This window comes from Tyto alba, unplaced genomic scaffold (genome assembly GCF_018691265.1).
Source record: "Tyto alba isolate M040663 unplaced genomic scaffold, T.alba_DEE_v4.0 Super-Scaffold_13, whole genome shotgun sequence".
Classification (NCBI taxonomy): Eukaryota; Metazoa; Chordata; class Aves; order Strigiformes; family Tytonidae; genus Tyto; species Tyto alba.
In genome coordinates this window covers 46,105,690-46,129,090 of record NW_024881275.1, presented here as the reverse complement: position 1 = coordinate 46,129,090, position 23,401 = coordinate 46,105,690, and the positions used below count along the sequence as shown (strand labels likewise).

General features: G+C 40.2%; 2 protein-coding genes across 18 annotated transcripts in view; one reads left to right on the top strand and one right to left on the bottom strand.

Annotated features, from left to right (window-relative positions):
* The window catches only part of SLC26A1 (solute carrier family 26 member 1), a 43,604-nt gene extending 27,343 nt beyond the window's left edge, over nt 1-16,261 (top strand). For 10 of the 13 annotated variants that reach the window (XM_042787642.1, XM_032990403.2, XM_032990394.1 and 7 more), the window contains 2 exons: nt 9,323-9,973; nt 11,346-16,261. In XM_042787642.1, the coding sequence (XP_042643576.1) occupies nt 9,323-9,973; nt 11,346-12,866 (2,172 nt within the window). In that variant the 3' untranslated portion in view covers nt 12,867-16,261. Of the gene's footprint in view, nt 1-2,434; nt 2,465-7,725; nt 8,902-9,322; nt 9,974-11,345 lie in introns of those variants that run through there. The other 3 variants (XR_006164841.1, XM_032990465.1, XM_009971448.3) reach the window with 3 other exon arrangements.
* Nucleotides 1-23,131, bottom strand: part of IDUA (alpha-L-iduronidase) — a 45,634-nt gene extending 22,503 nt beyond the window's left edge. For 3 of the 5 annotated variants that reach the window (XM_032990508.2, XM_032990520.2, XM_042787645.1), the window contains exons 1-2: nt 22,752-23,127; nt 19,427-19,567 (exon numbers count right to left, since the gene is read on the bottom strand). In XM_032990508.2, coding sequence (XP_032846399.2) covers nt 19,427-19,567; nt 22,752-22,873 — 263 coding nt within the window. In that variant the 5' untranslated portion in view covers nt 22,874-23,127. Of the gene's footprint in view, nt 1-19,426; nt 19,568-22,751 lie in introns of all 5 variants that reach the window. The other 2 variants (XM_042787646.1, XM_032990500.2) reach the window with 2 other exon arrangements.
* Nucleotides 23,132-23,401: the final 270 nt, after the last annotated feature.

The window sequence follows — 23,401 nt, the reverse complement described above, 5'->3', positions numbered from 1 at the left end:
CCTTTTGCAGTTCTTAAACTAGTTATTATTAGGCATCTGTTCATAAGGATATATGGTAAATCACACAAAGGAAAATCATCTGTAAACTCTCAGTTACTGTCTGGTTTTTTTTTTTTTTTAATGTAGTTTCTATTCTTAAAGATAGGTTTTTCATTGTTACATGCCTTTGGTTATTCTCGCCAATTACCATTGTTTCTTAAATACACAAGCATTTGTGTATTGAGAGCATCTTACTTGGAAAGGTAGTCTTTTGAGAACTTAGTCCTGATTTGCTCGTGTCAGTGGAACTCAACCAGGACAGCAAGGGCTGCCCACTCAGAATTATTGTTGGGCTGAAGCCCTGATGAATGTCTTCATGCTATGGAGTGTGAACTAGCATCTCCATAATTCAAGTACTGATGAACTTTCTGCTGTCAGTACTTCTGTATGTTAAGTAAAGCTTGTCCATTATAAAATGTAGTTTCTCCAGAAATATTTTCACAACTCCTAGAGACAGAATAAGAGACTGTTTAATTTTGTCACTATTTTCCCCACATTGAACTGACCTGTCCAGAGGTATTTGGCCTCACTTGAATGGTGCTGTGCCTAAATTGTGTTCACATATTTCAAAATTATAATTTGAAATTTCTTTCTTTTAAAATTTCAGACAGTGTTATTTTTAGGCTAGCTTGAGGCAAAACAAAGTTACAACTGACTCTGTATGGTAGGGCTCAAGTGATAACCTAATCATCCTGTAGTAGTCTTAGGAGCCTGATATTGGGAAAAGTGCTATTGGAGAGAAATGCAGAGAGGTCTCTTTCAAAAAAATGTTAAGTGGGACAAACCCCAATTATTCTGCAAATTCCAGGATTGCAAATACTAGAAGTTGCAGAGTTTCCAAATATTGGAAACATGTTGTAAAGGACAACAGAGTAGACAAACCTACTTTGGTCCTGAAGCAGATGGCATGCACATTTTAAGAGGTCATTAGAGAAGATGACTCTTAGTTCTAAGAATTAGGTAGTAAAATGGATGAAAGGACAAAGTTGAGAGACTGCTTAGGTCATTTTATCTTCAAGAAAGAAATACCACAGGCCTGAAAAAAAAATTAACAGAAGCAATAAAGCGATTTTACATTCTCTGGTGCACAAGACCAAAGAGACACACTATCATACTGCTAACAGTGTGCAAAATTCATTATGCTTCCCTTTTATTCTAAGAGCTACCTTGGGAATGGCAAAGGGATGGGAATGCTTGACAAGACTTTCTACAGGAAAGGGGAAAGAAAGAGGATTTTACTAAGACTTAAGTGACCTTTAGCTTTTGAGATTAGAATGTCACAACTACTGTCACCAAGTTTGAGTTCTTGGTAACAGCCAGTAATCTCATGTTGGTGTCTTGACTTTTCATTTCTATAATTTTCATAGTTTGTTTTTATTTTTAAAAAGCAGCAAACAACTTTTTGTGTTGGGATAAAAGACGATGTTGGAACCTGGCCCTCTGTAGATATGCTTGTGCACTGCACTCACCTGCAAGCACTCCTGCTGGCAGGGAAGAAGGAACCATCTTTGTCTATCCATCAACACAGTCTCGTACCTCCCATGCCAGATTCTTATTGAATGCATGTTTGTGTTCTTCCTTGGCTGAGAAACATACACATCTCCTCATCCCTTAGCTTGCAGGCCAACTGAATGTAATTCCTGCAAATCCTACCTTTGTGACTAATCTGTTAATCTACACTTCTTAGTAACCATTGAACATTACCTATCACCTTTGTTGAGAGGAGATGGATTATTATTTGTCATTTGGATAGGTCTGCACCTATCCAAAGAGCTAAGGTAACAGAGAGGGGACTTGGTCATTTATATACCTCACAAAAAATGAACAGAAAGTCAGTATGTGTCCTGCTGGTCTGCCTACATTTTAGTCTTCAGATTACAGAGAAGTAACAGAGAGCTTGTGATCAGAATGTGCTGACGTGTAAGAATGGAACTCTGACCTCCAGCAGTCCTACCCTGAATGCTGAGCAGAACAGAAGTTATTCCAGCCTGCAAAATGCACAAATCTCAGGCAAGACTGTAGTTCTATTCTTACACCTTGACTATGTAAAATCAAAAACTAATCATGTATGAGGATGTATAAACCAGATCAAATCTCAGATGAGAAGCAACTTCAAAGGTCAGGGATGTGCTAGCTTGAACTCAGCATAATTTTTGGATCAGCGTTAGTTAATTAATAATCCTGTGCATTATTTAAACTCAAATCCTCAGTGAGTGCTGCATATATATCCAAGTTGCCAGAGCAGTACAAGTGACAACACACTACCAAGCAGCAAGTTCAAGATTCCAAAACTACCCATTCTTCCCTTGAGGAATATTTAGCTAATAATTATCCTTTATGCAAATAGAGCAGTGCCTGACTGAAGACTTTCATTCATTCCAACATGCAAAAACAGAGCTGAACATTCCTGTCAAAAGCTACCCAGGTAAGAGATTTGCCTCCCCAACCACACCTCTGAACTCAGGTTTAATTTGTTCTTTGCCTCTTTCCAAATGTGCATAACTGCCTCTTTTCAGTTATTTTGTACACTGATGTTGCTTTTTAAGTTTTGTTATTATTCTGTTCTTCATCAATATTGCTTGTAAGGTAGACACTGGGCAAAGGTTTGTAAAACATGTAGTTGGCTGCAATTAGTATGGAAGTAATCCTGCAAACCCTGGCCTAATAATTTGTGACCAGCCATATGGCTAGTTTTTATTTGTACTTACAAAAAGTAGCCTATATGAAGCTTATTCTCAAAGTATTAAATTATTATTAAAACTGAGCATTTTCTTGGTGATTAAATATGAAAGAGTGTTTCCAAAGTATTGTTCTTATTGTGTATAGTAAATCCAAGATACCACAGAAGGCAATAAGAAAAAATGAGAATGGGATACCAGTTTGGTTTTCTCTACAACAGTTTAATATAACTAAACAAAGTCCAGCAAAACCACAAGGCAGAAAACAGAGCTTAGTGTTTAGATTTGTGACTGATGACTAAGGTCTTGGAAATCTGTCTTGAAAGATTTTTTAAAAAAACAGACTTTCACTTTGGATCAGTTACCTTTCCAAAAGCAAGAAGTCTGATTTTTAGAAATGTTCTCTGACCCCACAGAAAATGTATTTTTTTTACTGGTCATGCCCTAGGACTTTCCAGAAAAATAACACTGCATTGCTTTAGAGTGCATGCTAATATTTTGATCATTCCAAAGATGATCTGATGGGCCAGCCTTAACAAAAGCGGCTGTATGATTGTGTGAGTTCTACTGTTGCCTGCTCATCACCTCTGGGATTGTTACATGTCAGTGGTTGTCATCTTACTGACCATGATAGTGGACTGAGAAACCCTGGGAAAATATTAACTGAATCACAGCTGCTGGTGAATGCAGACATCTGAAAAAGAGCCTAACTTGACTTGGAAATCTTAGATCAATTTATAGCTGGAAGTAGAAGTTGTGAATTGGAGATTTTAATTAGAAATACACAAATCTAGAATATTGCTTGACTCTCAGAATTATAGCAGTGTTAATTTGCAGAGGACTGAAAACTAATGTTCTGGCTTTCCTGACTCATACAGACCAATAAACTGTAATATTTTTTCCTCTTCCACTTTTGGACTAGCATAATGTTGAAACTCAACAGGAAAATGCTTTGAAGCCACAATATTTTGCCCAGATATAGTAAAAAACTAATTAAGCCCATCCAGTTTCAGATGGTTTTCCTAAAAAGTACTACGATGTTCTTTGCCTATAACCTGAAAGTATGCTGTGTCAGTGTTTAAATAAATGGTTTTGGTTGCTGGCACCTTGCTTAAGTCTGCTTCCAAGTACATCTAGGTCTTGGTGCTCTAAAGCTGAAATTACAGTATCTTATGCAAGACAGAAACATTAATTTCACTTGTTCTGTTTTGTCGCATGATCCTTTCTAAAACTCATAGGTTATGTCGACATTTCTAAATAATTCTGCACAACAAAAGCAGATTAATAAATCAAAGCATTAAGTTCTGAAGCAGTATTATATTATATTATATGCATTTCAGGGGATTTTATTTCAGACTAGTCACGTCCCACAGACTAAATGTCCTCACCACATCTGTTCAAATCTTTCCAAAGAACCAACTGCTGGCTCAAGTTTTCATGCCACCATCAAGGGTCAAAGTGCACTGGGGCAGAGCTTCTGGATACTTCCCTCTGAGGAAAGTCAGGTCTGCAAGCATAACACACCTCTATACACTGAATCTATGCACTGTAAATGACGTTAACCAGGGATTTTTTTCAAAACGGTGTTAATGCTCAAAATCAGAACAGTAAAGTAGTCATAGCCAAGAAACCCAAGAAAGGTTTCCTACAGGCAGAAAGATGAGTAACAGGAACAGTTTAACTCCAGTTAACCTACAAGTGTTCTAAATCAAATTTTCAGACAAACTGATGTCTCTCATGATTTTCTGTGATTTATGCAACAAAAATACAATGAAACTTCAGATGATAAATACAAAACCTGTTCTACCCACATTAGTTTTTTGCTGATTTTTCATAGTTTGAACATAGAGAAAACTGCAAGCATCACTTGGCTCAAACTATACAAATGGCTCTATCCTAACTTAAACTTGAAATCACTATTTCAGAAAGAGCAAACAATTCTTGTATAGAGCTGTGATACATTGTCTGACTTCTGTCCCAAATACAGCATTTAATAGATCTCCTTAGCATAGAGAGGCAGGCCCATTGTGCCTGCTCCCTCTTGGGCTTTCTAGATACAGCCTCATATCTTCTGGTGGACAGTCAGGATGGGGAGACAAAAGGATGCTTCAGACTAATTTTTTTAGGGATTGTGCTGCTTCACAAAGAACAAGTCATTCAGCCACAATGGTTATATGAGTACCAGCAGAAACTGCTTGCCAAGGAATCTGCAAACAGAAATCACACCGAACATGTCGTGATAAATGTTTCCTCCCCTGCAGAGGGGGATTTTGTCAAGTCAGTGGCATGGTGAAAAGACAGGAAGAAAGGTGGGACTTAGGCCAGTTGGAAAGTTGGCAGTTTGTTTGGCTTGAATAGTTCTTTGCTTTGTTTCTCTTTTTCACAAGATAAACTGAGTCCCTCCATTTAACCTGACAGAATGAGTTGTTCAGACAGTGGTTCTGCTCAAGTAGAAATAAAAAAAAAAAAAAACCACAACTTTTTGCTTTTGCTCATATCGTCAAGGGCAACTTGAAAAAACTTAACTGTGAAGATTCCAAACATCAAAATACAATTAAAAATAACCAAGACTATTTTTTGTTATAATGGTATGGATGATACATATATATATGAAAGTGCATGCAAGTAACTTTCACTTGTATTAAACAGTTGAGAATGTTCCCATACCAAAGTCAAATGAAATAGATAGACTTGTTCTATGTTATATGTGCTTCATCTGTGCATCCCCATTAAAAACAGCCCTTTCAGCAAGTGATGGGAAGCGTTTATTTTAATAAAAAGCAAACATGATGTTTTGTGAAGCTCTGGGGGCGAGGGGGAGCCTGAAATACGTGCTGTCCCTTTTCTTATAAATCATTTAGTATGGGCTGAGCTGAAAATGGGTCAGCTTGGTGAACCAGTAAAGGAATCTATTTACTGACACCCCTAGAGCTCCTGAAAATTGATCAAGTGTTACCACCGTAGAAGGATGGTGTTGTGTATCAGTGCCAGAATCAGAAGACCAGAGTCTACTCATGTGCACAGGAGTAGGCAGATCTGCTCTCCACTCTCCTGTCTTTGAAGATGGCAAGAGCCTAGCTCTCCGCAAGGCTCACAAATGTACAGGGAACAGCACACAGCCATGGTGGAATCCCATTTTCTTCAGGTGAAGCAACTAAGTTATTACTGAGCTACAAGCACCACAGCCTGAGAGTTCTTGCGTTGCACAGCTGAAAAAAGTTTTGCTGGTAACTACGTTCCTTCCATCATTTGGTGTGGCTTTACTATGTTCTAAAAGCAACAATGAAACTCTAAACATTAACTATTTCTAGAAAACAGTAACATCTCATTTTAGAGCTGACTGTTTTACAGCTAGCATGTTCATTTGACATGGATTCTGAAAATGTAACTAGCATAATAAATGGTTATGTACAGGAAGGAAACTGTTATTTTCAGAAGAAAAGAAGAATTTAAGAAAACAACCTCATGTCAGCATTTGACTATGTTTTAGGTGGAATGTATTTATTTCACCAGGGAGGGTTTTTTGACCTTTGTGTAAAATGCATCAAAACTGCTGAAAAGATACATGCTTGTTCATACAAACTTTTTTTTTTTTTTTTCTAGTTGGCATTTATGAAAAGCTACTATTCTGATTATCCAGTAAGGCAGTGCAGCCAAGATATATTAATAAATTATCATTCATATGCAAGATCTCTTAACAGATTTCGAGATAAATTATGTTCCAATATTCTTATGTATTAAAAACTATTATCATCCCTCAGGAATTTGCACAAACAGTGCATATATGTGAATTTTAATGGTTTTTTTTCATACATACAAATTTACTTGCAAGTAAATTGTGTGTTTAGAGAGGGGCAGACAGCAACTGTACAATTAAATATATGAGTGTACAAAAGCTGATGCAATCTTTTTTATGTAGCCTATCAAAAGCATTCATTGGATATTGAACTGACCACTAGCTTTTAAGTATGTAGAACAAGGGTACTGTATTTATTTCTTAGCTGTCTGAATTCACTTGGCTGTAAGAAGTGGGTGGCATTCAAACAGGACTTGCTGTCCTCACACACAAGCCTCTCATTCTCCAAATTAATTTAGGTAAGACAGAGGAAGTGTTGGGTATTTGCATCTTAAAAATTATTGTCTCTATTACAGTTGCTTGCATTCTGCATTTGGTAAACTGAACTCATATGCTGTTAAGTATTTCTCTTAGCATTATAACTTCTTTTATCTTTTCTCTCACCTTCGCATTCTAACAAAGACTAGATCCAACATATTTCCTGTACAAGCAAATCTTGCTTAGCATAATCACACACTATATTAGAGTCTAAAGTAAATTTGGCATTACCGATGAAAAATATCCATCAGTCTTTCTAAGAAATTATGTTAAATTGTAATTAGTTTTCCCTTATGACGGAAATAAACCTTACTTACAAAAATAAAGAAACTTACACAGTGGGAGCTAAAAATTAATGTAATTGGGATGGATAGAAATCTACTTAATTTTAAAAATATGTTTAGACTACTGTGTAGATCATTTTCATTTTGGACAATCAGTCTACACATCTCGAACAAGAATCTCTTTTCTGCCTTTTGCCAAATTACTAATTACGTACCTGTAACACTTAAATAATCCTGTTTCAAGTTGTGGTGAAATTTTCCATGGCCTTGGAAATCATGTTGTTTCATTTAAAATAGTATCTGGGAACTTGCTTAAGACTTTTACACAAGTTACAGATACATATCTTCTTACTGTTTTCAATTTGCTGGCAAAAGGTATTTGTTAAAATCTTGAAAAAATTTCTAAGCAGGATAGAAAGAAGACTATAACAAGCCACTCTCTATCTGGAGTGCTACGGATTGAAATCTTACAGGCTGTTCATAATCTATCTTTTGCTTATCAATTATGCTTCCAGTTGGACTCATAAACCCTTTGTTTTTTCTCAGCTTGGAATGCTACACATTAACTGGGTGTTACCAAACATTAACAAATCAAAATAACTTTTCTTAACAACAAACAAAAAACCTTATGAAATTTACACAGAGAATGATGACTTGTTACAAGAGTCTAAACTTACTATTAACTGTTAACATCATTACGGCATACCAACAAAGTACTGTGCCAGTGAGTGCACTTCAAGTTTTAGGAAACTCATGGGTATGGCTGCTGTCTCTAGATACTGAAGGAGGAAAGAAACAAGCTTAGACTTTATATTGCAATGTCACACCTGGCACTAGAAAGCTTTGTTGCAGAGATCCTGGCTGTTTATGACACTGAAAGAGGCTGGGCTTGAGAAGTTCTTCTTTCCTAGGGATTCTAAATACTGTTGTACTAGCACATATTCTCTTCATCTAGGTTGACCTAAGTCATTCCTTATCTCCCAGTACTTATATATAGGCACCCACTCTTGGAAGTCTCTTCTTTCTTTCCACTGCAAACCAGAAGGCAAGATCTGCCACCTGGCATAGTCTGTTTGACATATTCCACCTTCCTGCTCCTATTTTTATTTTTAAACTGTTTAAGGTAGGGCACTTGCACATTATACTGTTTTGCCTCTCAGTCATGTCCCCAACTACCCCCTAATGATTTATGAATGCACTAAACTAATTTCAACTTAATGTGACAATTGAGTAAAAATGCAGAGATTGAGTTTGGTTAAAATTGTTGTGTTCATACAGGGAAGAGATATCAAAAGGACCTCCATCTAGTGAACACAAATTTTTCCGGTCTTTATGTATCATAAAACTGACATGCAGGAGAACCATAGAAAACATTGTTGCGAAAACATTGTTGCATTTGTTCCACTGCCCACTGAATTATTTGTTGTATCTTACTCCCTGGAGAGAAAAGATAGGGTAACTATGGGTTTAAACCTGAGAATACGAACATGTAACACTCTTCTGAGATGGTGAAAGATTCAATCATGATGCATGGTCCATATGTTGTCAGAGTGATTTTTGTGAGGAAATGCTTATTAATTAGTGGAAGCTGCACATCAAAACAATCTACAATTCAGCATATTTATGTTACATAGCAGCTTCCAAGAGTCCATCAATGGTTTGTGTACAAATTTTTGTATTATACTAAATTGTTGCTCTCCAGAAAACTCTGCTTTACAGGTTCTACTAGTAAAATCTTTCTCCTGTGCACTGAGGACAGCTGAAGTGACATATCACTATATCACATGTGAGTTCTACATCAATGACTACAAGATGCACTATTAGAAAGACCATAGCCTACCTCACTAGTATATGTTTATTTCACACCATCAAGCGCTGCCTCTGATCACAGAGACCTCTGTGATGGAGCATTTGGAAGAGCTGATGGCAATATTTCCTGTACAAAGAAATTAATAATTTAACTCCATTTTTCCTTAGTAATACAAACTGGACTAAATCGAATGTAGTCTTAAGTGTCTGCAAGAAAAGGCTCAATCTGCAGATTTATTTTTTAGTGTTATATGTCACTGGAGCCCTGTGGTAATGTTCTTGTTTGGACAATGCTTCTTTAAAAGCACAGTCAGGTGACAAACTTTTAGTATTAAGCATCTGTGCTAAAAAAAACCTTCATGACCTGCAACCTGACAGCTGTTTTCTTCACACTGCAGGAACACATAGACGAAGTATACACTGGGACAATGGAAAGACCACTTGAGGCTACCAGGATGGAAAAGAACACCGCTTCCTGCTTTCTCATGAAAAGAAAGACACGTGTCAAGATTAATAGGAAAGAAATTATGCTAGCTAAGCTGAGGAAGAGCTGCTCCTGCAGCCCAAAGAAGCTGAAGAACTTTGTCATGGACTTCCTTCCTGTTTTGCGATGGCTTCCCAAGTACCAGTACAAAGAGTACATTTGGGGGGATGTTATGTCTGGGTTAGTGATTGGGATCATTTTGGTACCCCAAGCAATCGCATACTCACTGCTAGCTGGTCTGAAGCCCATTTATAGTCTTTACACATCATTCTTTGCCAACATCATCTACTTCTTAATGGGCACATCCCGTCATGTCTCAGTTGGCATTTTCAGCTTGATCAGCTTAATGGTAGGACAAGTTGTAGACCGAGAACTTCTCTTGGCTGGGTTTGACTTGAATGATGATGCCCCACCAGCCTTGGGTGATGGCTCTCTGCAGAATGACAGTCAGTCCAACACAACTGCCTTCAACCTTACAGTTGCAGGGATGAATGCTGAGTGTGGGAAGGAATGCTATGCTATTGGCATTGCTACAGCCTTGACATTTGTGGCTGGAGTGTATCAGGTAAGTGCTTGCTGACATCCAGAGGCAAGGTAAGAAGTTCCTAAAGCTTCTTTGCATGACCTAAGCTTTGGTTTGATTCTCTTTCAATGAGAGACACATCCTCAGTTCACTTGAATGACCATGGACTGTTTTCTCCAGGAAGCCTAACTGTAAGCAACTCAGAGAAAGTATGAGGTAGGCAGTTTTCTTAGATACTACCAAGCACTGGTAAAACAAGAGTCTTCTGAAAGACCATTAACACTGTTTTGATACTCCACTGCCGCTTGGCCTTGGGGCTTTCATGAGACCATGAATCCAATACAGATCTTACCATGAGGGAAATTCACAAGTAGCTGTGTACTTCAATAGTGAAGAAATAATTCTGTTTCTCTAGATATTTTAAGAAAGGTACAGACCCATTCACCTACTTCTACACAGGTTCAGAATGTGCTGCTCAGTGTTTTGCTAGCAGGTACTATGCTTTACCAAAGATACTATGCTGTCCAAAGATAATTCAGAAGCAGAAAGGACAAGAGCGGAAATAGATTGACTAACCTACTTTTCAGACAACGGCTGTGCTGGACTGTTTGAGACTTACCAACATGCTGTCCGTCACAAGGATATCAAGAGAACACAGAAGGAAGCATGATGAACATACTTACCTTTTAATTGTATATATACATATATATATGAATTAAGAAAGAGCTAGCTATCTTCCTGTTTACTAAGAAATTTCAGGTCACATTTATGAACAACAAAATGCCCTTGTGAAGCTTTATGTCTAAAAGCCAACAAAGGAAGGAGAAGGAACTAGTTAAGGACATCATCCTGGAATCTAGGAAAGCGTATGAGCTCTTCTGCCACTTCAGACCTTAGGCATGTCACAAAAGCTGTCTGTAGTCCATATTCCCTTCTGTTAATAGGACTAAAATTAAAAGCTGTTTAAGATAACAGTGCCACTAAAGCAGGGATCTTAGCTGTTGTCATTCAAGTTTACAAAGCAGTGGCTGTAAGTTTTAACTTTATTCACTTTAAGAAAGAAAAAAAGAAAATTGGCTTTGGTATAACAGAAGCATTTTTGGATCCACTGCTCTTTTGCATGGGAAATAAAATCCAGACAAGCCACTTCAGACCAATGTTTGACTGATCCTGTCTCAAACTCCTCATTCACTTCTTGGGTTTGTAGTATCCCACAATAGTAAAAGGAATCATGTTTTAAAAGCAGACTGGAAACATCAAAGGGTAACTCCTGTTTTAAGACTCAAATGCCTAAATGCCATCTGCCTCCAGCTAGTTCTCTCCCACCATCTGTATTTAATTATTTGCAGCACCATTTGAGGCTCATCTTTCTTTTTCTTTTTTTTTTTTTTTTTTTTTTTCTATGTCTCCTCAGGTGCTAATGGGAATCTTTCGTCTGGGTTTTGTATCTATGTACCTATCTGAGTCTGTACTAGATGGCTTTGCAACTGGTGCTTCCTTAACCATTTTAACAGCTCAAGTGAAGTATCTGATTGGAATAAAAATCCCACGTAGCCAAGGGCATGGGATGCTTGTTATTACCTGGATTAACATTTTCCGGAACATTTCTCAGGCTAACCTTTGTGATGTCATCACAAGTGTCATTTGTATTGTAGTGCTGGTCACTGCTAAGGAACTGGGAGATCGGTATAAGCATAAGCTGAAATTTCCTCTTCCCACAGAGCTGGTAGTTATTGTTGTTGCAACACTGGTGTCACACTATGGGAAGTTAAATGAAGTATATGGATCCAGTGTTTCTGGAGCTATTCCAACAGGATTTATTCCCCCCAAGGTACCACATTTCAGCTTAATGCTCCGAGTTGCAGTAGATGCTTTGCCTCTTGCCGTAGTCAGCTTTGTCTTCACTGTATCCCTTTCTGAAATGTGTGCAAAGAAATACGCTTACACCATCCGAGCCAATCAGGAAATGTTTGCTGTGGGGTTCTGCAACATCATTCCTTCTTTCTTCCACTCTTTTGCAACCAGTGCAGCTCTGGCAAAAACACTCGTCAAAACATCTACAGGCTGCCAGACTCAAGTCTCTGGAGTAGTTAGTGCAATGGTGGTTTTGCTGGTGCTGCTGTTCTTGGCACCTCTCTTCTACTCCTTGCAGAAGTGTGTCCTGGCATGTATCATCATTGTCAGCCTCCGAGGAGCCCTGAGGAAGTTCCAAGATGTGCCAGCACGGTACCATGTGAATAAGGTGGACACAATTGTTTGGGTCATTACCATGACTGCCTCTGCCTTGATCAGCACAGAAATAGGACTGTTGGTTGGCATTGTTTTCTCCATGCTATGCATCATCGTTCGGACACAGCGGCCACGGACAGCACTGCTTGGCCAGATCCAAGACACCAGCTTTTATGAGGATGAATTAGAATATGAAAATCTCTCTTCTGTTCCAAATGTCAAAATATTCCGTTTTGAGGCCCCACTTTACTATGCAAATAGAAACTACTTCTTAAAGTCTCTGTACAGATTGACTAACTTAGACCCTAACCTAGAAGCTGCTAGAAGGAAAAAATATGAGAAGAAGGAAAAGCAGCATCTGAAAAAGGGAGATCACACAACTGCTAACGGACTAGACATCAGAGAAACCACTCTGCAACTAGTTCCTAAGCAAACTGATTTCCAAACCCTTGTTGTAGATTGCTCTTCCATCTCATTTTTGGACACCACTGGAGTTAATACTCTAAAAGAAATCCTGAAAGACTACAAGGACTTAAACATTTCTGTTCTCCTGGCTTGCTGCAATCCCTCAGTCATAGACTCCCTGAAAAGAGGAGGCTACTTTGGGAAAGATTTTGGAAGCATTCAGGAAATGCTTTTCTACAGTATAGATAATGCTGTGCAGTTTGCAAAAGACCAAAAGCTTCCAGCAGACTGCTCAGTTTAATCCTGTGTCTTCCTTAACAATTCAACACAAAAGTGACAGATGGGGAGGCAGTCTGCAATAATTAATTTATCAGACACACTGTTGGCTGTGTACAGCAATCGCCCTATAAGCCATTCTCCCCTGAAGAGCTCTGTTGTTTCAGTCACTGGAGATGCAGTTCAGGACTAGGATGGAACAGGCTTATTACCTGCACCTTCACTTTAAAATGAAAATGATGTGCAATGGGGCAGTTTGGGATTGACTTACACCTTGTGCCGTGATCACGAGTGACCCAATATATACATCATAAGAATGTTGTGCTGGAAGGTCTGCTCAGTGTCAGCTGAATCTTCCACTGGTTTAATGGCTGGTTTGTGTCAAGAAGGCTAAGCCATATCCATGAAAATGCAGTCAGTCTAGCATTTTGGACACAGAATTGTTTAAACTCTGGATTGCAAGGGCCTGACCTTTCCATCATTCTAGGTGCACTTCTAAACAACTCCCACTATTTCTATACAAACAAAATGTATAAAATATTGTGGAATGGAGCATGTCTCTCTACCCTGATTACATAGGCTTAATGACATAACCTGCCACAGGAGAAGAAAGCATGATCCATCACAGGATCCTCTCAAAACCATCATTTCCAAAAATTGCTGCTGGAGTCACTTGTGTTATTGGCTTCAATCTGTGGTAATTAGTTACTGAAGTTTGAGATAACCTTAATGACGGTGGAAGAAATATGACTCTGATGCACAATTTTGTAACTAGTAAGAAGATAAACAAGATTAAGAAAAATGAATGCCTTTATCTGGCAGTCACACAGTTACCCAGGTAGCTGTACCATCCTGTAAAAATAAATTGCCTCTGGCAGGCAGATGCAGCTCCAATTCAGGGACACATAAGGGCCATCAAAAAAAAAAACCTCTGAACTGTGATGCAGCACAGCATGTTCTTCCTACAACTGCCTGCCTGGATACAAAGAGAAACAGGAGAAGAGAGGGTAGGGTAGGAAGTTTAAATCTGTGGTGTGCCTAGAAAGGAACTGATAGGTCAGTCAGAACTGCCTGGCTGGTCTTCTCTGATGCAATGCTAATGAAGCTCTAGAGTAGCATACCTGGGTCAAGTGAAGGGAGCAACTCTTTGTAAGTAGTGTACCACCATATGCTGGAAAAATTCCACCACTGTTTGCACATACTACAGACACTTTTGGGGATTTTTTTGATTATGTCATTCTTTGATTTGAGGTCCTCTAAACCATGTTTTCCAGAGCTGTGTTACTTTCTATAATAATTTGCATTAACTGCTGTTCATTCTGCATAGTGTCAAATGATACTCCCAGAGCAATTTGTGTTGTTATATATGCATGTTCTCTCTTTACAAATAAACATAGACTTAGATTGTAACATAGTTAGTACTTAGTGTTCTGGCCCATGGTACTGGCAGAATATCCTCTCTCATACCCAAGCTTATCATTACCTTCACAAAATGTAGGACAGCTGCCCTATCTTTCTCTCCTTATTCATGGCTGGTTCACACACAGCACCAAGCACTAAAGAAAATTCCATCACAGCTGTGCCTCATTAGTAGCCAACTAGCTGTTACAATTAGTAGACTCTAGAAATAGGTTCCACATATACAGAAGCGTGACCATAAAAAATAAAAAAGTCCAGTTAACAAATCATGTGACTTGCTTATTTCAACTTTTCAGGTCACTGAATGAAAGAACATTCACACTGAGGTTCTCCAGGTGCCCCAGAGCCTATTTGACTCTCAAGAACAAATATTTTGTTAAAGGAAAAGCAGTACATTCCCAAAAGACAAAATAAAAGATGTCTTCAGTGGGATTGTGAATAGCACAATATTAGGTAAGTGATTCAGTGCTGACATTTTCATGCACTCATTATAAAAAAGCATGTCAGCTGCACACTGTGAGTACTGCCTGAGCAGTAAAACCTGACAGAAATGTCTGTCAAGAGATTAAAGGATTGACCGTTGGCAGCATTTTCCTGCCATAAAACAATTTAATTACATTATTCTTTAAATTGCTGATTTGGCATGACTAGCTTCTTTCTGTCATAAAAACAAATGGGCAGAGCCCAAGGACAAAGTATTGCCTTGCATCCGCTTTTTCTTTGTAACCATTCTTTGACCAGAGAATACCTTTTTTAAGGTCCTGCCAGGGCCTAGCATGAGGAAGTGGGTTTAGAGGAGTTACTGACAGACAATATCAATATAAACACTCTTAGGCTGTTATACTAACACAAGCTGTTGGAAGCCAAATAAAATTGCTTCAGTACAAAAGAACATACATCCTAGCAATCCAGACTTCTTTTATATTTATGGGTCAAGCTACTAGCCTAGAATATTAAGGAAAAAATGCAAAATACCCCTAGCTCTAGATGAATCTCATTTTAAAATAAAAAGAAAGAGAGAGTCCAGTGGAAAGTGTATCCTTGCAATAGTCTCTGGAGAAAAATGAAGAGAGGCTGACCTTCTCTTATTCACCAGGTTGAGAAACTAAGAGTCAGAAGTATCTTTTTAAACATATTTATCATAAGAATGGCACTAAAAGATACCTAAGCAAAGAAACTTGGCTATGCATAAGAGGTGAGGTAAGCTTTAAGACTTTTACTAGGAAGAAACTATTGACCAGAAGAAAACATAAAACCAATTTTCTGTTTCAGTTTCATTGGCAGAGCTGGCTCACAATCAAGTTGTTATGTTGGACAATGTCAGACACAGCAGGGAAACAGCTTTCAGTGCTATAATGTAAGAATGCTGGGAGACTGTAAATTATTTCTAAGGAAACTAAAAAAGTGAGCCTTTTTCTGGCACATTTATGTTTGCTATACTGTGTTACACCAAGATTAAGGGTACAAAGACTGAAAATGTTAAAAACTGCTGATTCTCTCCTATTCTAGGTATAGGAATTAGGTACCATGACTTGGAGAGGAGCTGGGGATAGGCTTGTAATTCCAACTGTGTTAATACTAATGTTGAAATAAAATCATTATATGCCTTTTAGGAAATGTTATATCCATCATGTAGATTGACTATATTTTTGTTCACTGTGTTGCCTTGTATAGATCATTTATCCAACAAACTTTAGTACTGCTACATAAGAATAGGAAAGGGATCTTAACTTGTAGACTGCATTGGTCCCATGGAGGTGGGCAAAGAGTTGGGAATCATCACCTCAAACCCTCCTGTTGACTAGTACAGCATGGGCAGAATGCGTAGTCTAGGTGTCAAAATGGATGTATTTATTGACACTGGTAATTAACAATCAGGGAACTGTCCAGTCCATGAAAGACATGTTGGGTTCCCCCGTAACCATGAATATTCCTGTGTCACATGATCTAGAGACAAATATGTGATTTTCATTGAAAATAAAACTAACAATTCTTTGAAAACTGTTTGCCTCATGGTATCCTTTTACAGGTGGTAAAGTAATAGGATAACTTGGAATAAATAAAAAGATAACAGATGAGTTTGATGTCCTAGAAAAGAGTTAAAATACAGGGATGCACTGGCATTGGGGTATTAGAAGACATGAGAAAGATCATTATAGAAGTGAGAAGGAGAAGGTGGAAGTCTTTTATTTGAGCACATCTGCTTCTTGGGAGGAACATTTATGGTACCTTTCTACATATGGCACAACCATGAGAAAAAGCAAAGCCTGCCTTGGTTAGCCTTCCACCATACAGTGGCAGTATCTCCTAGTCCTCTGTTTTCTGTAAGTGCTCTTCTTCATTCAAGCACCCACCATCACCTTCCAAGAATTTTTCTCTATTCACCTGCCCCAAGACATAACACAGTTTTGCTGTTACAGGGTTCTCACTCAAAACCTCTTTATGTCCTTTTGAAAATCACTGGCTCAGGAAGAGAACTGCACATGCACAGAATTCAGCATCAGCACTGAAATCCTCCCATCTGGACTTGCATTCTTGCCCCTGTTGCTTCTTTCAATCTCAGTGTTTGTCTGCAGGCTCCATGTTCTCTCCTTTCCCAACCACTGCTGCCACTCAGTCCACTGGTTGTCCTTCCACAACTTAAATGTCTTCTTGTTTTTGACAAATGCGTATTTTTGCAAAATGAGCAGTTTTAGCTTGGTTCTGAACAATAGTGAAGTTTCTAATATCTACGTGTCAAAGCTGGGCTAAATATTGAGGCTAGTGGGTTAGGATCCTACCACTGAGGCATTACAGCTGTTCTGTGTTTCTTGCTTGACCACTATGTTCCCATGCTCCTAGAATTTTGATCATGTCAAGGATTGTGTCCAACTTTGAAGGATTCAGTGCCTCATTCCCCACAAAGGCTGAGCAGAATCCATGACAGACACATTCCTTTCCCTCAATCATTTGGAAAGCCCAGTCCAACACAAGTCACAGCTGACACAGGCTGTCAGGAAGAATTTTGGCTTCCGAGTTTAGATGTGGCTACTTTCTTTTCAAAGTTACTCACTGATTTTTCTGTAAGTCAGTTGGTTATAAAAACCTGACAGACTCAAGCCATCTCTCAGGAGAAAATTCTGAGATCTAAGACAGGGACTCCAGCAGTACTGAGCAGTGACAGTTGACCTCGCCCCTGATGAAGCTGGGTCACTGCAAGAGTGAGTCCAAAACCCACAGCCCAGTAAGAGAGACACAGCCCAGGAGAGGGTGTTTACTGCGAAACTTCCACAGAGAAAGATGAGGTGGAAGACCTGTGTTACCAGCTATATTCACAGATGGACTAGCATACAGAGACAGCTCTGGGATACATATGTAATATTCATCCCTGGGGAGCACCTCCGAACATCTTCCCAAACGAGACTACATACACAAGCACACCCTAATACCTAGGAAGAAAACTCCTGTTTGTAATGTACACTCTGAAACCCACTACTCCTCTTCTCACACCCCATTTCCAGAGTCTGAGCTCTTCTTTCCCTTGTTGTTTCCTCAAACTTAAAACTGGTACATTTCTGTCCTCCTGTGTCAATGACAGCAGATGCAGTAATAATGTGGATTGTAAATATGCTCAGCTCAGCAACAGCCTGAGTCAGGCAGAACTTTAAGAGCTATTATAACTTTTGGTGGGGTTTTTATGGTTTGTCCTCCTCATAGACTCATCACTCCAGTTCTAGGCATCTATATTTGGTTATTTCCAGCAGGCATATTAGTATGAGTGTGTTTAAGATGAGTTAAATGGAACTTAAAAGGCAAGGAAAGTGAACATTGTCCTCGTAGAGTCTGACATGTATTTCCCTAGAACTAGAAATGCTATTATGTACATGAATCCTTTAGGAAGAGGGTATTAACTGGTATTGACTAAAGTCACCCTGGTTTAGTTGTCACTACCTGTCACTTGATGCAGTGCACAAGTGGGTTCGGGATGCAAAAAGAAACTCTCGAGTTAAGTGGTAGGAAAACAGAAGTAGTAAAAAATAGTGGCAGCTTTCATTTGGACCTCTCAGTAAGTCAGTAAACTTTGCAGGACTTTTTTTGCTCTATCACCTCTCCTATATTAAAGGACAGAAAAGTAAGCCGTCTTTCTAGTCCCTCAGCACTGTACTTAGAATGGCTAACAATTAGCAAAGCACATAACGGGATGGGTGAGAAGTCTTGTCTGAGACAGTATCGTCACCTGAAATGCTTTGGTAAGGAATGGACTGAATTTCTGCCTATCACCCTATTCCATCCCATTCCTAGCTTTTGCCAAAGATTCATCTAACCTGGAAAAGGAGCATAACACTGTGACTTGAATATTAAAAGCAAACCTATATCTAGGCGGAGCTCTAGGAACATGTGGACAGCCAGGATGTGGACAGGAACTGGACTCTCAAAGTCTGGCCTCTCCCAGTTCTTTGCAGTACTGAGTAGTTGCTGGTGTAACTGCACTAAAACTAAACTCCGCTGGGCTTGAAGGAATGGCAGTGGTAACACCCAGTACGAGTCTTGAGAACAGTCGTAATGACTGTTGCCTGGAATACAGCTGAGAGCTCTCTCCATAATACAGGGCATAGATGTCCTGACTGCAAAGCAGAACACTTCCCTGCTTAACAAACTATTGGAAACTCCTCTAGAGCTCTCAAGGCTGTGCCAAACAATATTTTAGAAAGGATGCACCCAGTTAAAAAAAGCTGCACTAGAACCTTTTACATGAAATGGTCCATAAAGCACATCTCTGCTAACCTGAGGCCTCTCTGGAAATCATGGTACAACTGGGAATCAAGATGCTAGAGGCCTGGACATGGCAGCAGGGGAAACATGGAACAACTGTAGCATATGACCTGAAATGGTTTCAGTAAAATTTGACCAGCACACCCACAACTCTTCAAAAGAAAGGAAACCTTAAACTGCTCCTTAATCTGTTGTTACGATGTAAAGCATGCAGGTTAACCCTATCTTTCTCAATACAAGCTCTCTCTTTCTTAATCTCTCAAATCAATTCCCCTCCATTGGCACTTACCTGACTTCCAAGGAAGCAAAGACATGCTCAGCTTGCAATTATACTAAAATAAATGTCAATGTGAGCACCTGTTGGACACTTTAACGTTACCTTTTTCTGGATTTTGACTTGAGGTGTTAGCTTACCTGAGAGCAACTAATTCCAGTAACCAGTGAATTCGAACTTGTTCAATGCCACCATGCGGAACAGAAGAAATATAGGCAAGGTTCATCTCTTGGTCTTTGCTCAGGTCAAACAGGTCAGCACGGCTGTGAGGTAGAGGAGGGCTTCAGGAAGGGAGGGACAAAAAAGAAACAGCACATTGCAACATTAACTAGCAGATCCAAAGATCCCTATGCTAAATTCCTATACAACCTTCAAGATCCTCCCTGGCATGAGGAACGCTGTGTAACATGAGATGAATGCAAATGGAGGTACAAGTTATTTGGAGCTAACTGGCTACACACGTAGTCTGGCAAAGCAGAACACAATTCAGGTGCATCTCATTGCCACGCTCAAAGAAAAGTATTACAAGCAGTCATTGCTGCACAGATAACCTCAAGCAGCAGTGGCCTGAAGAAGCCATACAATGGCAGTCATCTTGCCTCTAAGTAATTAATGATAAGGGAGCTCAGTGTCTTCTAGGCTTTGCAGTGGAAGTCAGACTTCCCAAGGTCTGTAGTAACACAAATATGGGCTTGATCTTCCTACTGAAGTCCATGCAATGACATTAATTCTTCTTCTGCTGTGGAAGTTACACTTTTTTAGAAGCAGAGTTAGACCCTCCGGGTATCCACATTCTTTGGCCATGCTCAACTCATCCCTAAGCATAAGGAACCACAGGAGTATGTGGCTTTAGATTTCTATGCTTGATGCTGTTTAACCTGCTCACAGCTATACAGCAATGATTATGTTAGTATGACTTTGGTGTCTACTTATTCCACTGAAATTAACATAACACTGGGGCAAATTTCTGCTGCCTCTAATTCCACAGATAAATAGCTGCAAGATGGGAGGGAGATCTCACCCTCCACAAGTCAGATACTTAGAACGCTGCTCACTTCACTGGGTGTGGGCATCCTTACAGATTCACATTAAGCCTCCCTGTAACGCACAAATTCCGAGTGTCAAAGCATTTGCATTACAGGAAAGATAACACTGTCCCCAAAGTTTGGTAAAATACTTCCACATGTTCTCACATTGCAAAGAGAGATGACTTGTGCTCTTGCTACAGACTGTATAGTAACTGTATAAGTGAAAAACTAAGATAGTTTATGCTTTGCCTACTGCAATCTGCCTCCTCTGATGGGTGGATCAGCTCTTATGCTGACAGTAATATGCTGGGAAGAGTAGTACTGTCATAGTCTCCTCCTCTGTCCCCCTCCACATATTCATCCTACCTCCAAGGTAAATGAACTTGCTACTGTAGTGTGTAGTTGTGCATGTGTGCACAAAGCAGGAAAATCCTGAGCCCACCTAGAAAAGAATTTGACGCAACTTTTGTCCTAGCTAAGACACTGCCTATCTATTAACCCATCTCCTGCATCCTTACCTGAAAGTGCAAGTCTTGACACAGATTACATCCTTTCAGTGCTTCATACAAATCGGCCAGCACATGTGAGCCCCTCTGTGCAATTTCACGAGCATACACGGCACTTAGTAATCATCTGCCTGAGATTGCTTCAAGTCACACAAGTGAGACGAAGAAGTTACCAATTCCACTCTTACTAAAAATGTATCAGCCATTTGGGTCTTTTTAATTGTTCCAGTGGATAAGAACAATGTTAACTGTGGTTTTTGAAGGAGTGCTTCACTACTACTCTGAGATTCAAAACTGCTTCAGCTCAAGCAGTGGCAAAGATGGAAGTCAAGCATAAAGCATTCACATATTTTTGCTTAGTCCACACTGAATAAACACACTGAAACTCACACTCTGCTAGAGAGAAATCTAGCAAAAACCATGACGAGATAGAAAATAAAGCTGGCAGAACAGTGGGTTTTATTATTGGTTTTATCAGTAACTGTCCTTTCCTGTTCTGAGTGGAAAGTGCCCATCCAAGAGAACATCAAGTCCTGCAGCCTTCCAGGCTTAATCAACTGCTAAGCCACAGATGTGCACTTGCCCAATGGTCTGAAATTGTGAAAAGAAGCTTTAACAACTGGAACCCAACTCTGTGAGCTTTCAAAGGAGCTGAAATCCTGCAGCTTGAGAGATACCAGTGTTGGCCAGGTGTTATGAGTACCTGCTGACCTCTGGCTCTGCTGCTGCTCCTCTGCCCTTCCTCACATGCTTTTCATGTTTGCAGCTTTCCAAAGTTTCTTTCACACAATTAAAATCATTGCTGTTTCTTGGCTTGCAGTTTAAATGGGCAACACATACAATTTTTTAAGACAGTTTTTCATTAACGTTTCCTAACATTGAAAGCAAAAATTAAACCAAAAAATGAACAGCAAACGAAAAAAAAAAAAAAAGAAGTCTAGAAAGCCCAAACATTCTTCTTTATTAGAATGTATTTTAGGTCCTGTTCTGTTTTCTCACCAAGATGGAAAACTAATGGAAAACTAGTTTTTTGTCTTAGACAACCCTTAAGCATTATACAAAAAAAGTACACACATTTCTTCTTGTCCAAAGCACACGCTGCTGATTAAAGCCTGTTGCAACTCTTTTTCCTACAACTGTTACTTAATCCACTATATGCCTAAATGAAGGAGGTCATAATCACTTTAGAGTAAGACGTGAACATGGCTGAGGAATATATTGTCTCTTGGTTTTGAGCCTGCTAGAAGCCTTCAAGTATTTCACAAAACTTGAAGGCTGCTCAACGCCCATTAGCTCAGCAAGACTAGGCTTTCTCTGAGAAGCAAAGCATCATCCGGATATGAAACAGTGGAGCTAGGATTTATGCATGCTCCCACCTATTGCCCTAACTTAGATCAACCAGATCCACTGGCCGCATCAGGAAGATGGTGCATTGTGTCTTGCAAGAAGAACAATGTCCTAAACCAGGCAGGGAAGCTTTGCTGGGACCCATTTAGGGACCGTGACAATGCAAGCACTGAAAAGAAAAGGCAATGAGTTCCAAGTATCAACATATGTGCTGTGCTGGGGAAGAGGAAGGTCTTCACATAGTTGAGGGCCCTGGAGGCAAGGGAGCAAGTCAGACCGGGGATGTCGACTGGCCCTATCTTGTGATCCGCTTTGTTTACATTCAGTGGCCACATCTCACGACCAGCTCCGCACAGGTAACATGCATCAGGCCGAATAGCAAAAGGATGCAAGGCGCCGTGACCTCTGACCCCTGAGGAGCAGGTCCGGAAGAGCCTAGGTTCCTCCAGAAAGGCCGCGTCCTCAGACCCCGGGGATCCTTTACTTGAGGAGGGCTGGAGACAGCCGGCTCCCTCCTCGGCTGCTCCTCGGCAGCGGTACATGGCCTACAGCCGGGCGCCGGCCGCGGGGCTGTGCGCGCTTACCAGAAGCCAGTGCTCCTCCAAAAGTGTTGCAGGGGCCGCTCGGCTCGCCGGACATCCACGGACACCACGTACGTCGCGGAGCTGGCGCCCAGCTGTACGGCCAGCCACAGCAAGAGCCCCATGGCGGCGCGATGAGCCGAGCCGAGCCGAGCCGAGCCGAGCCGAGCCGAGCCGAGCGACACCGGCGCCCGCTACCGACGCACTACGGACGCGACGCCAGGCCCCCGCCCACGGGACGGCGGGGGTGGCCGGTCCCGCCGCCGAGGCCTGCCGCCGGCCCTGTGCTGAGCCTGTTTAATCCGCTTTAGGAAGCGCAGCTCTGGTGTTTCGAGCAGCAACGTTTTCGAATGCAGCAAAGGCGTCTCGTACTGTTGTTCTGGCGTAGCTGCTGACCGGGAGTTACTTCCATGGGGTTGCTACGCGGCACGGAGTTGTTGCTGTTGCATTTCTCTTACATACCACATGAGGGATGTATACTCTTAGGCTATTGTTGCGTCCTCGCGCTTTCTGTTCACAAGCGTTTGGGGAAGGGTGTTAGTATGTAGTCATGCAGTTGGTCAAAACAGCCTTCTCTGAGAACATATCAGCAGAATTTAATCTATGTCTGAGCATATTTACTGATCTCAGTATGGCAGAGAGCTTTAAATGCA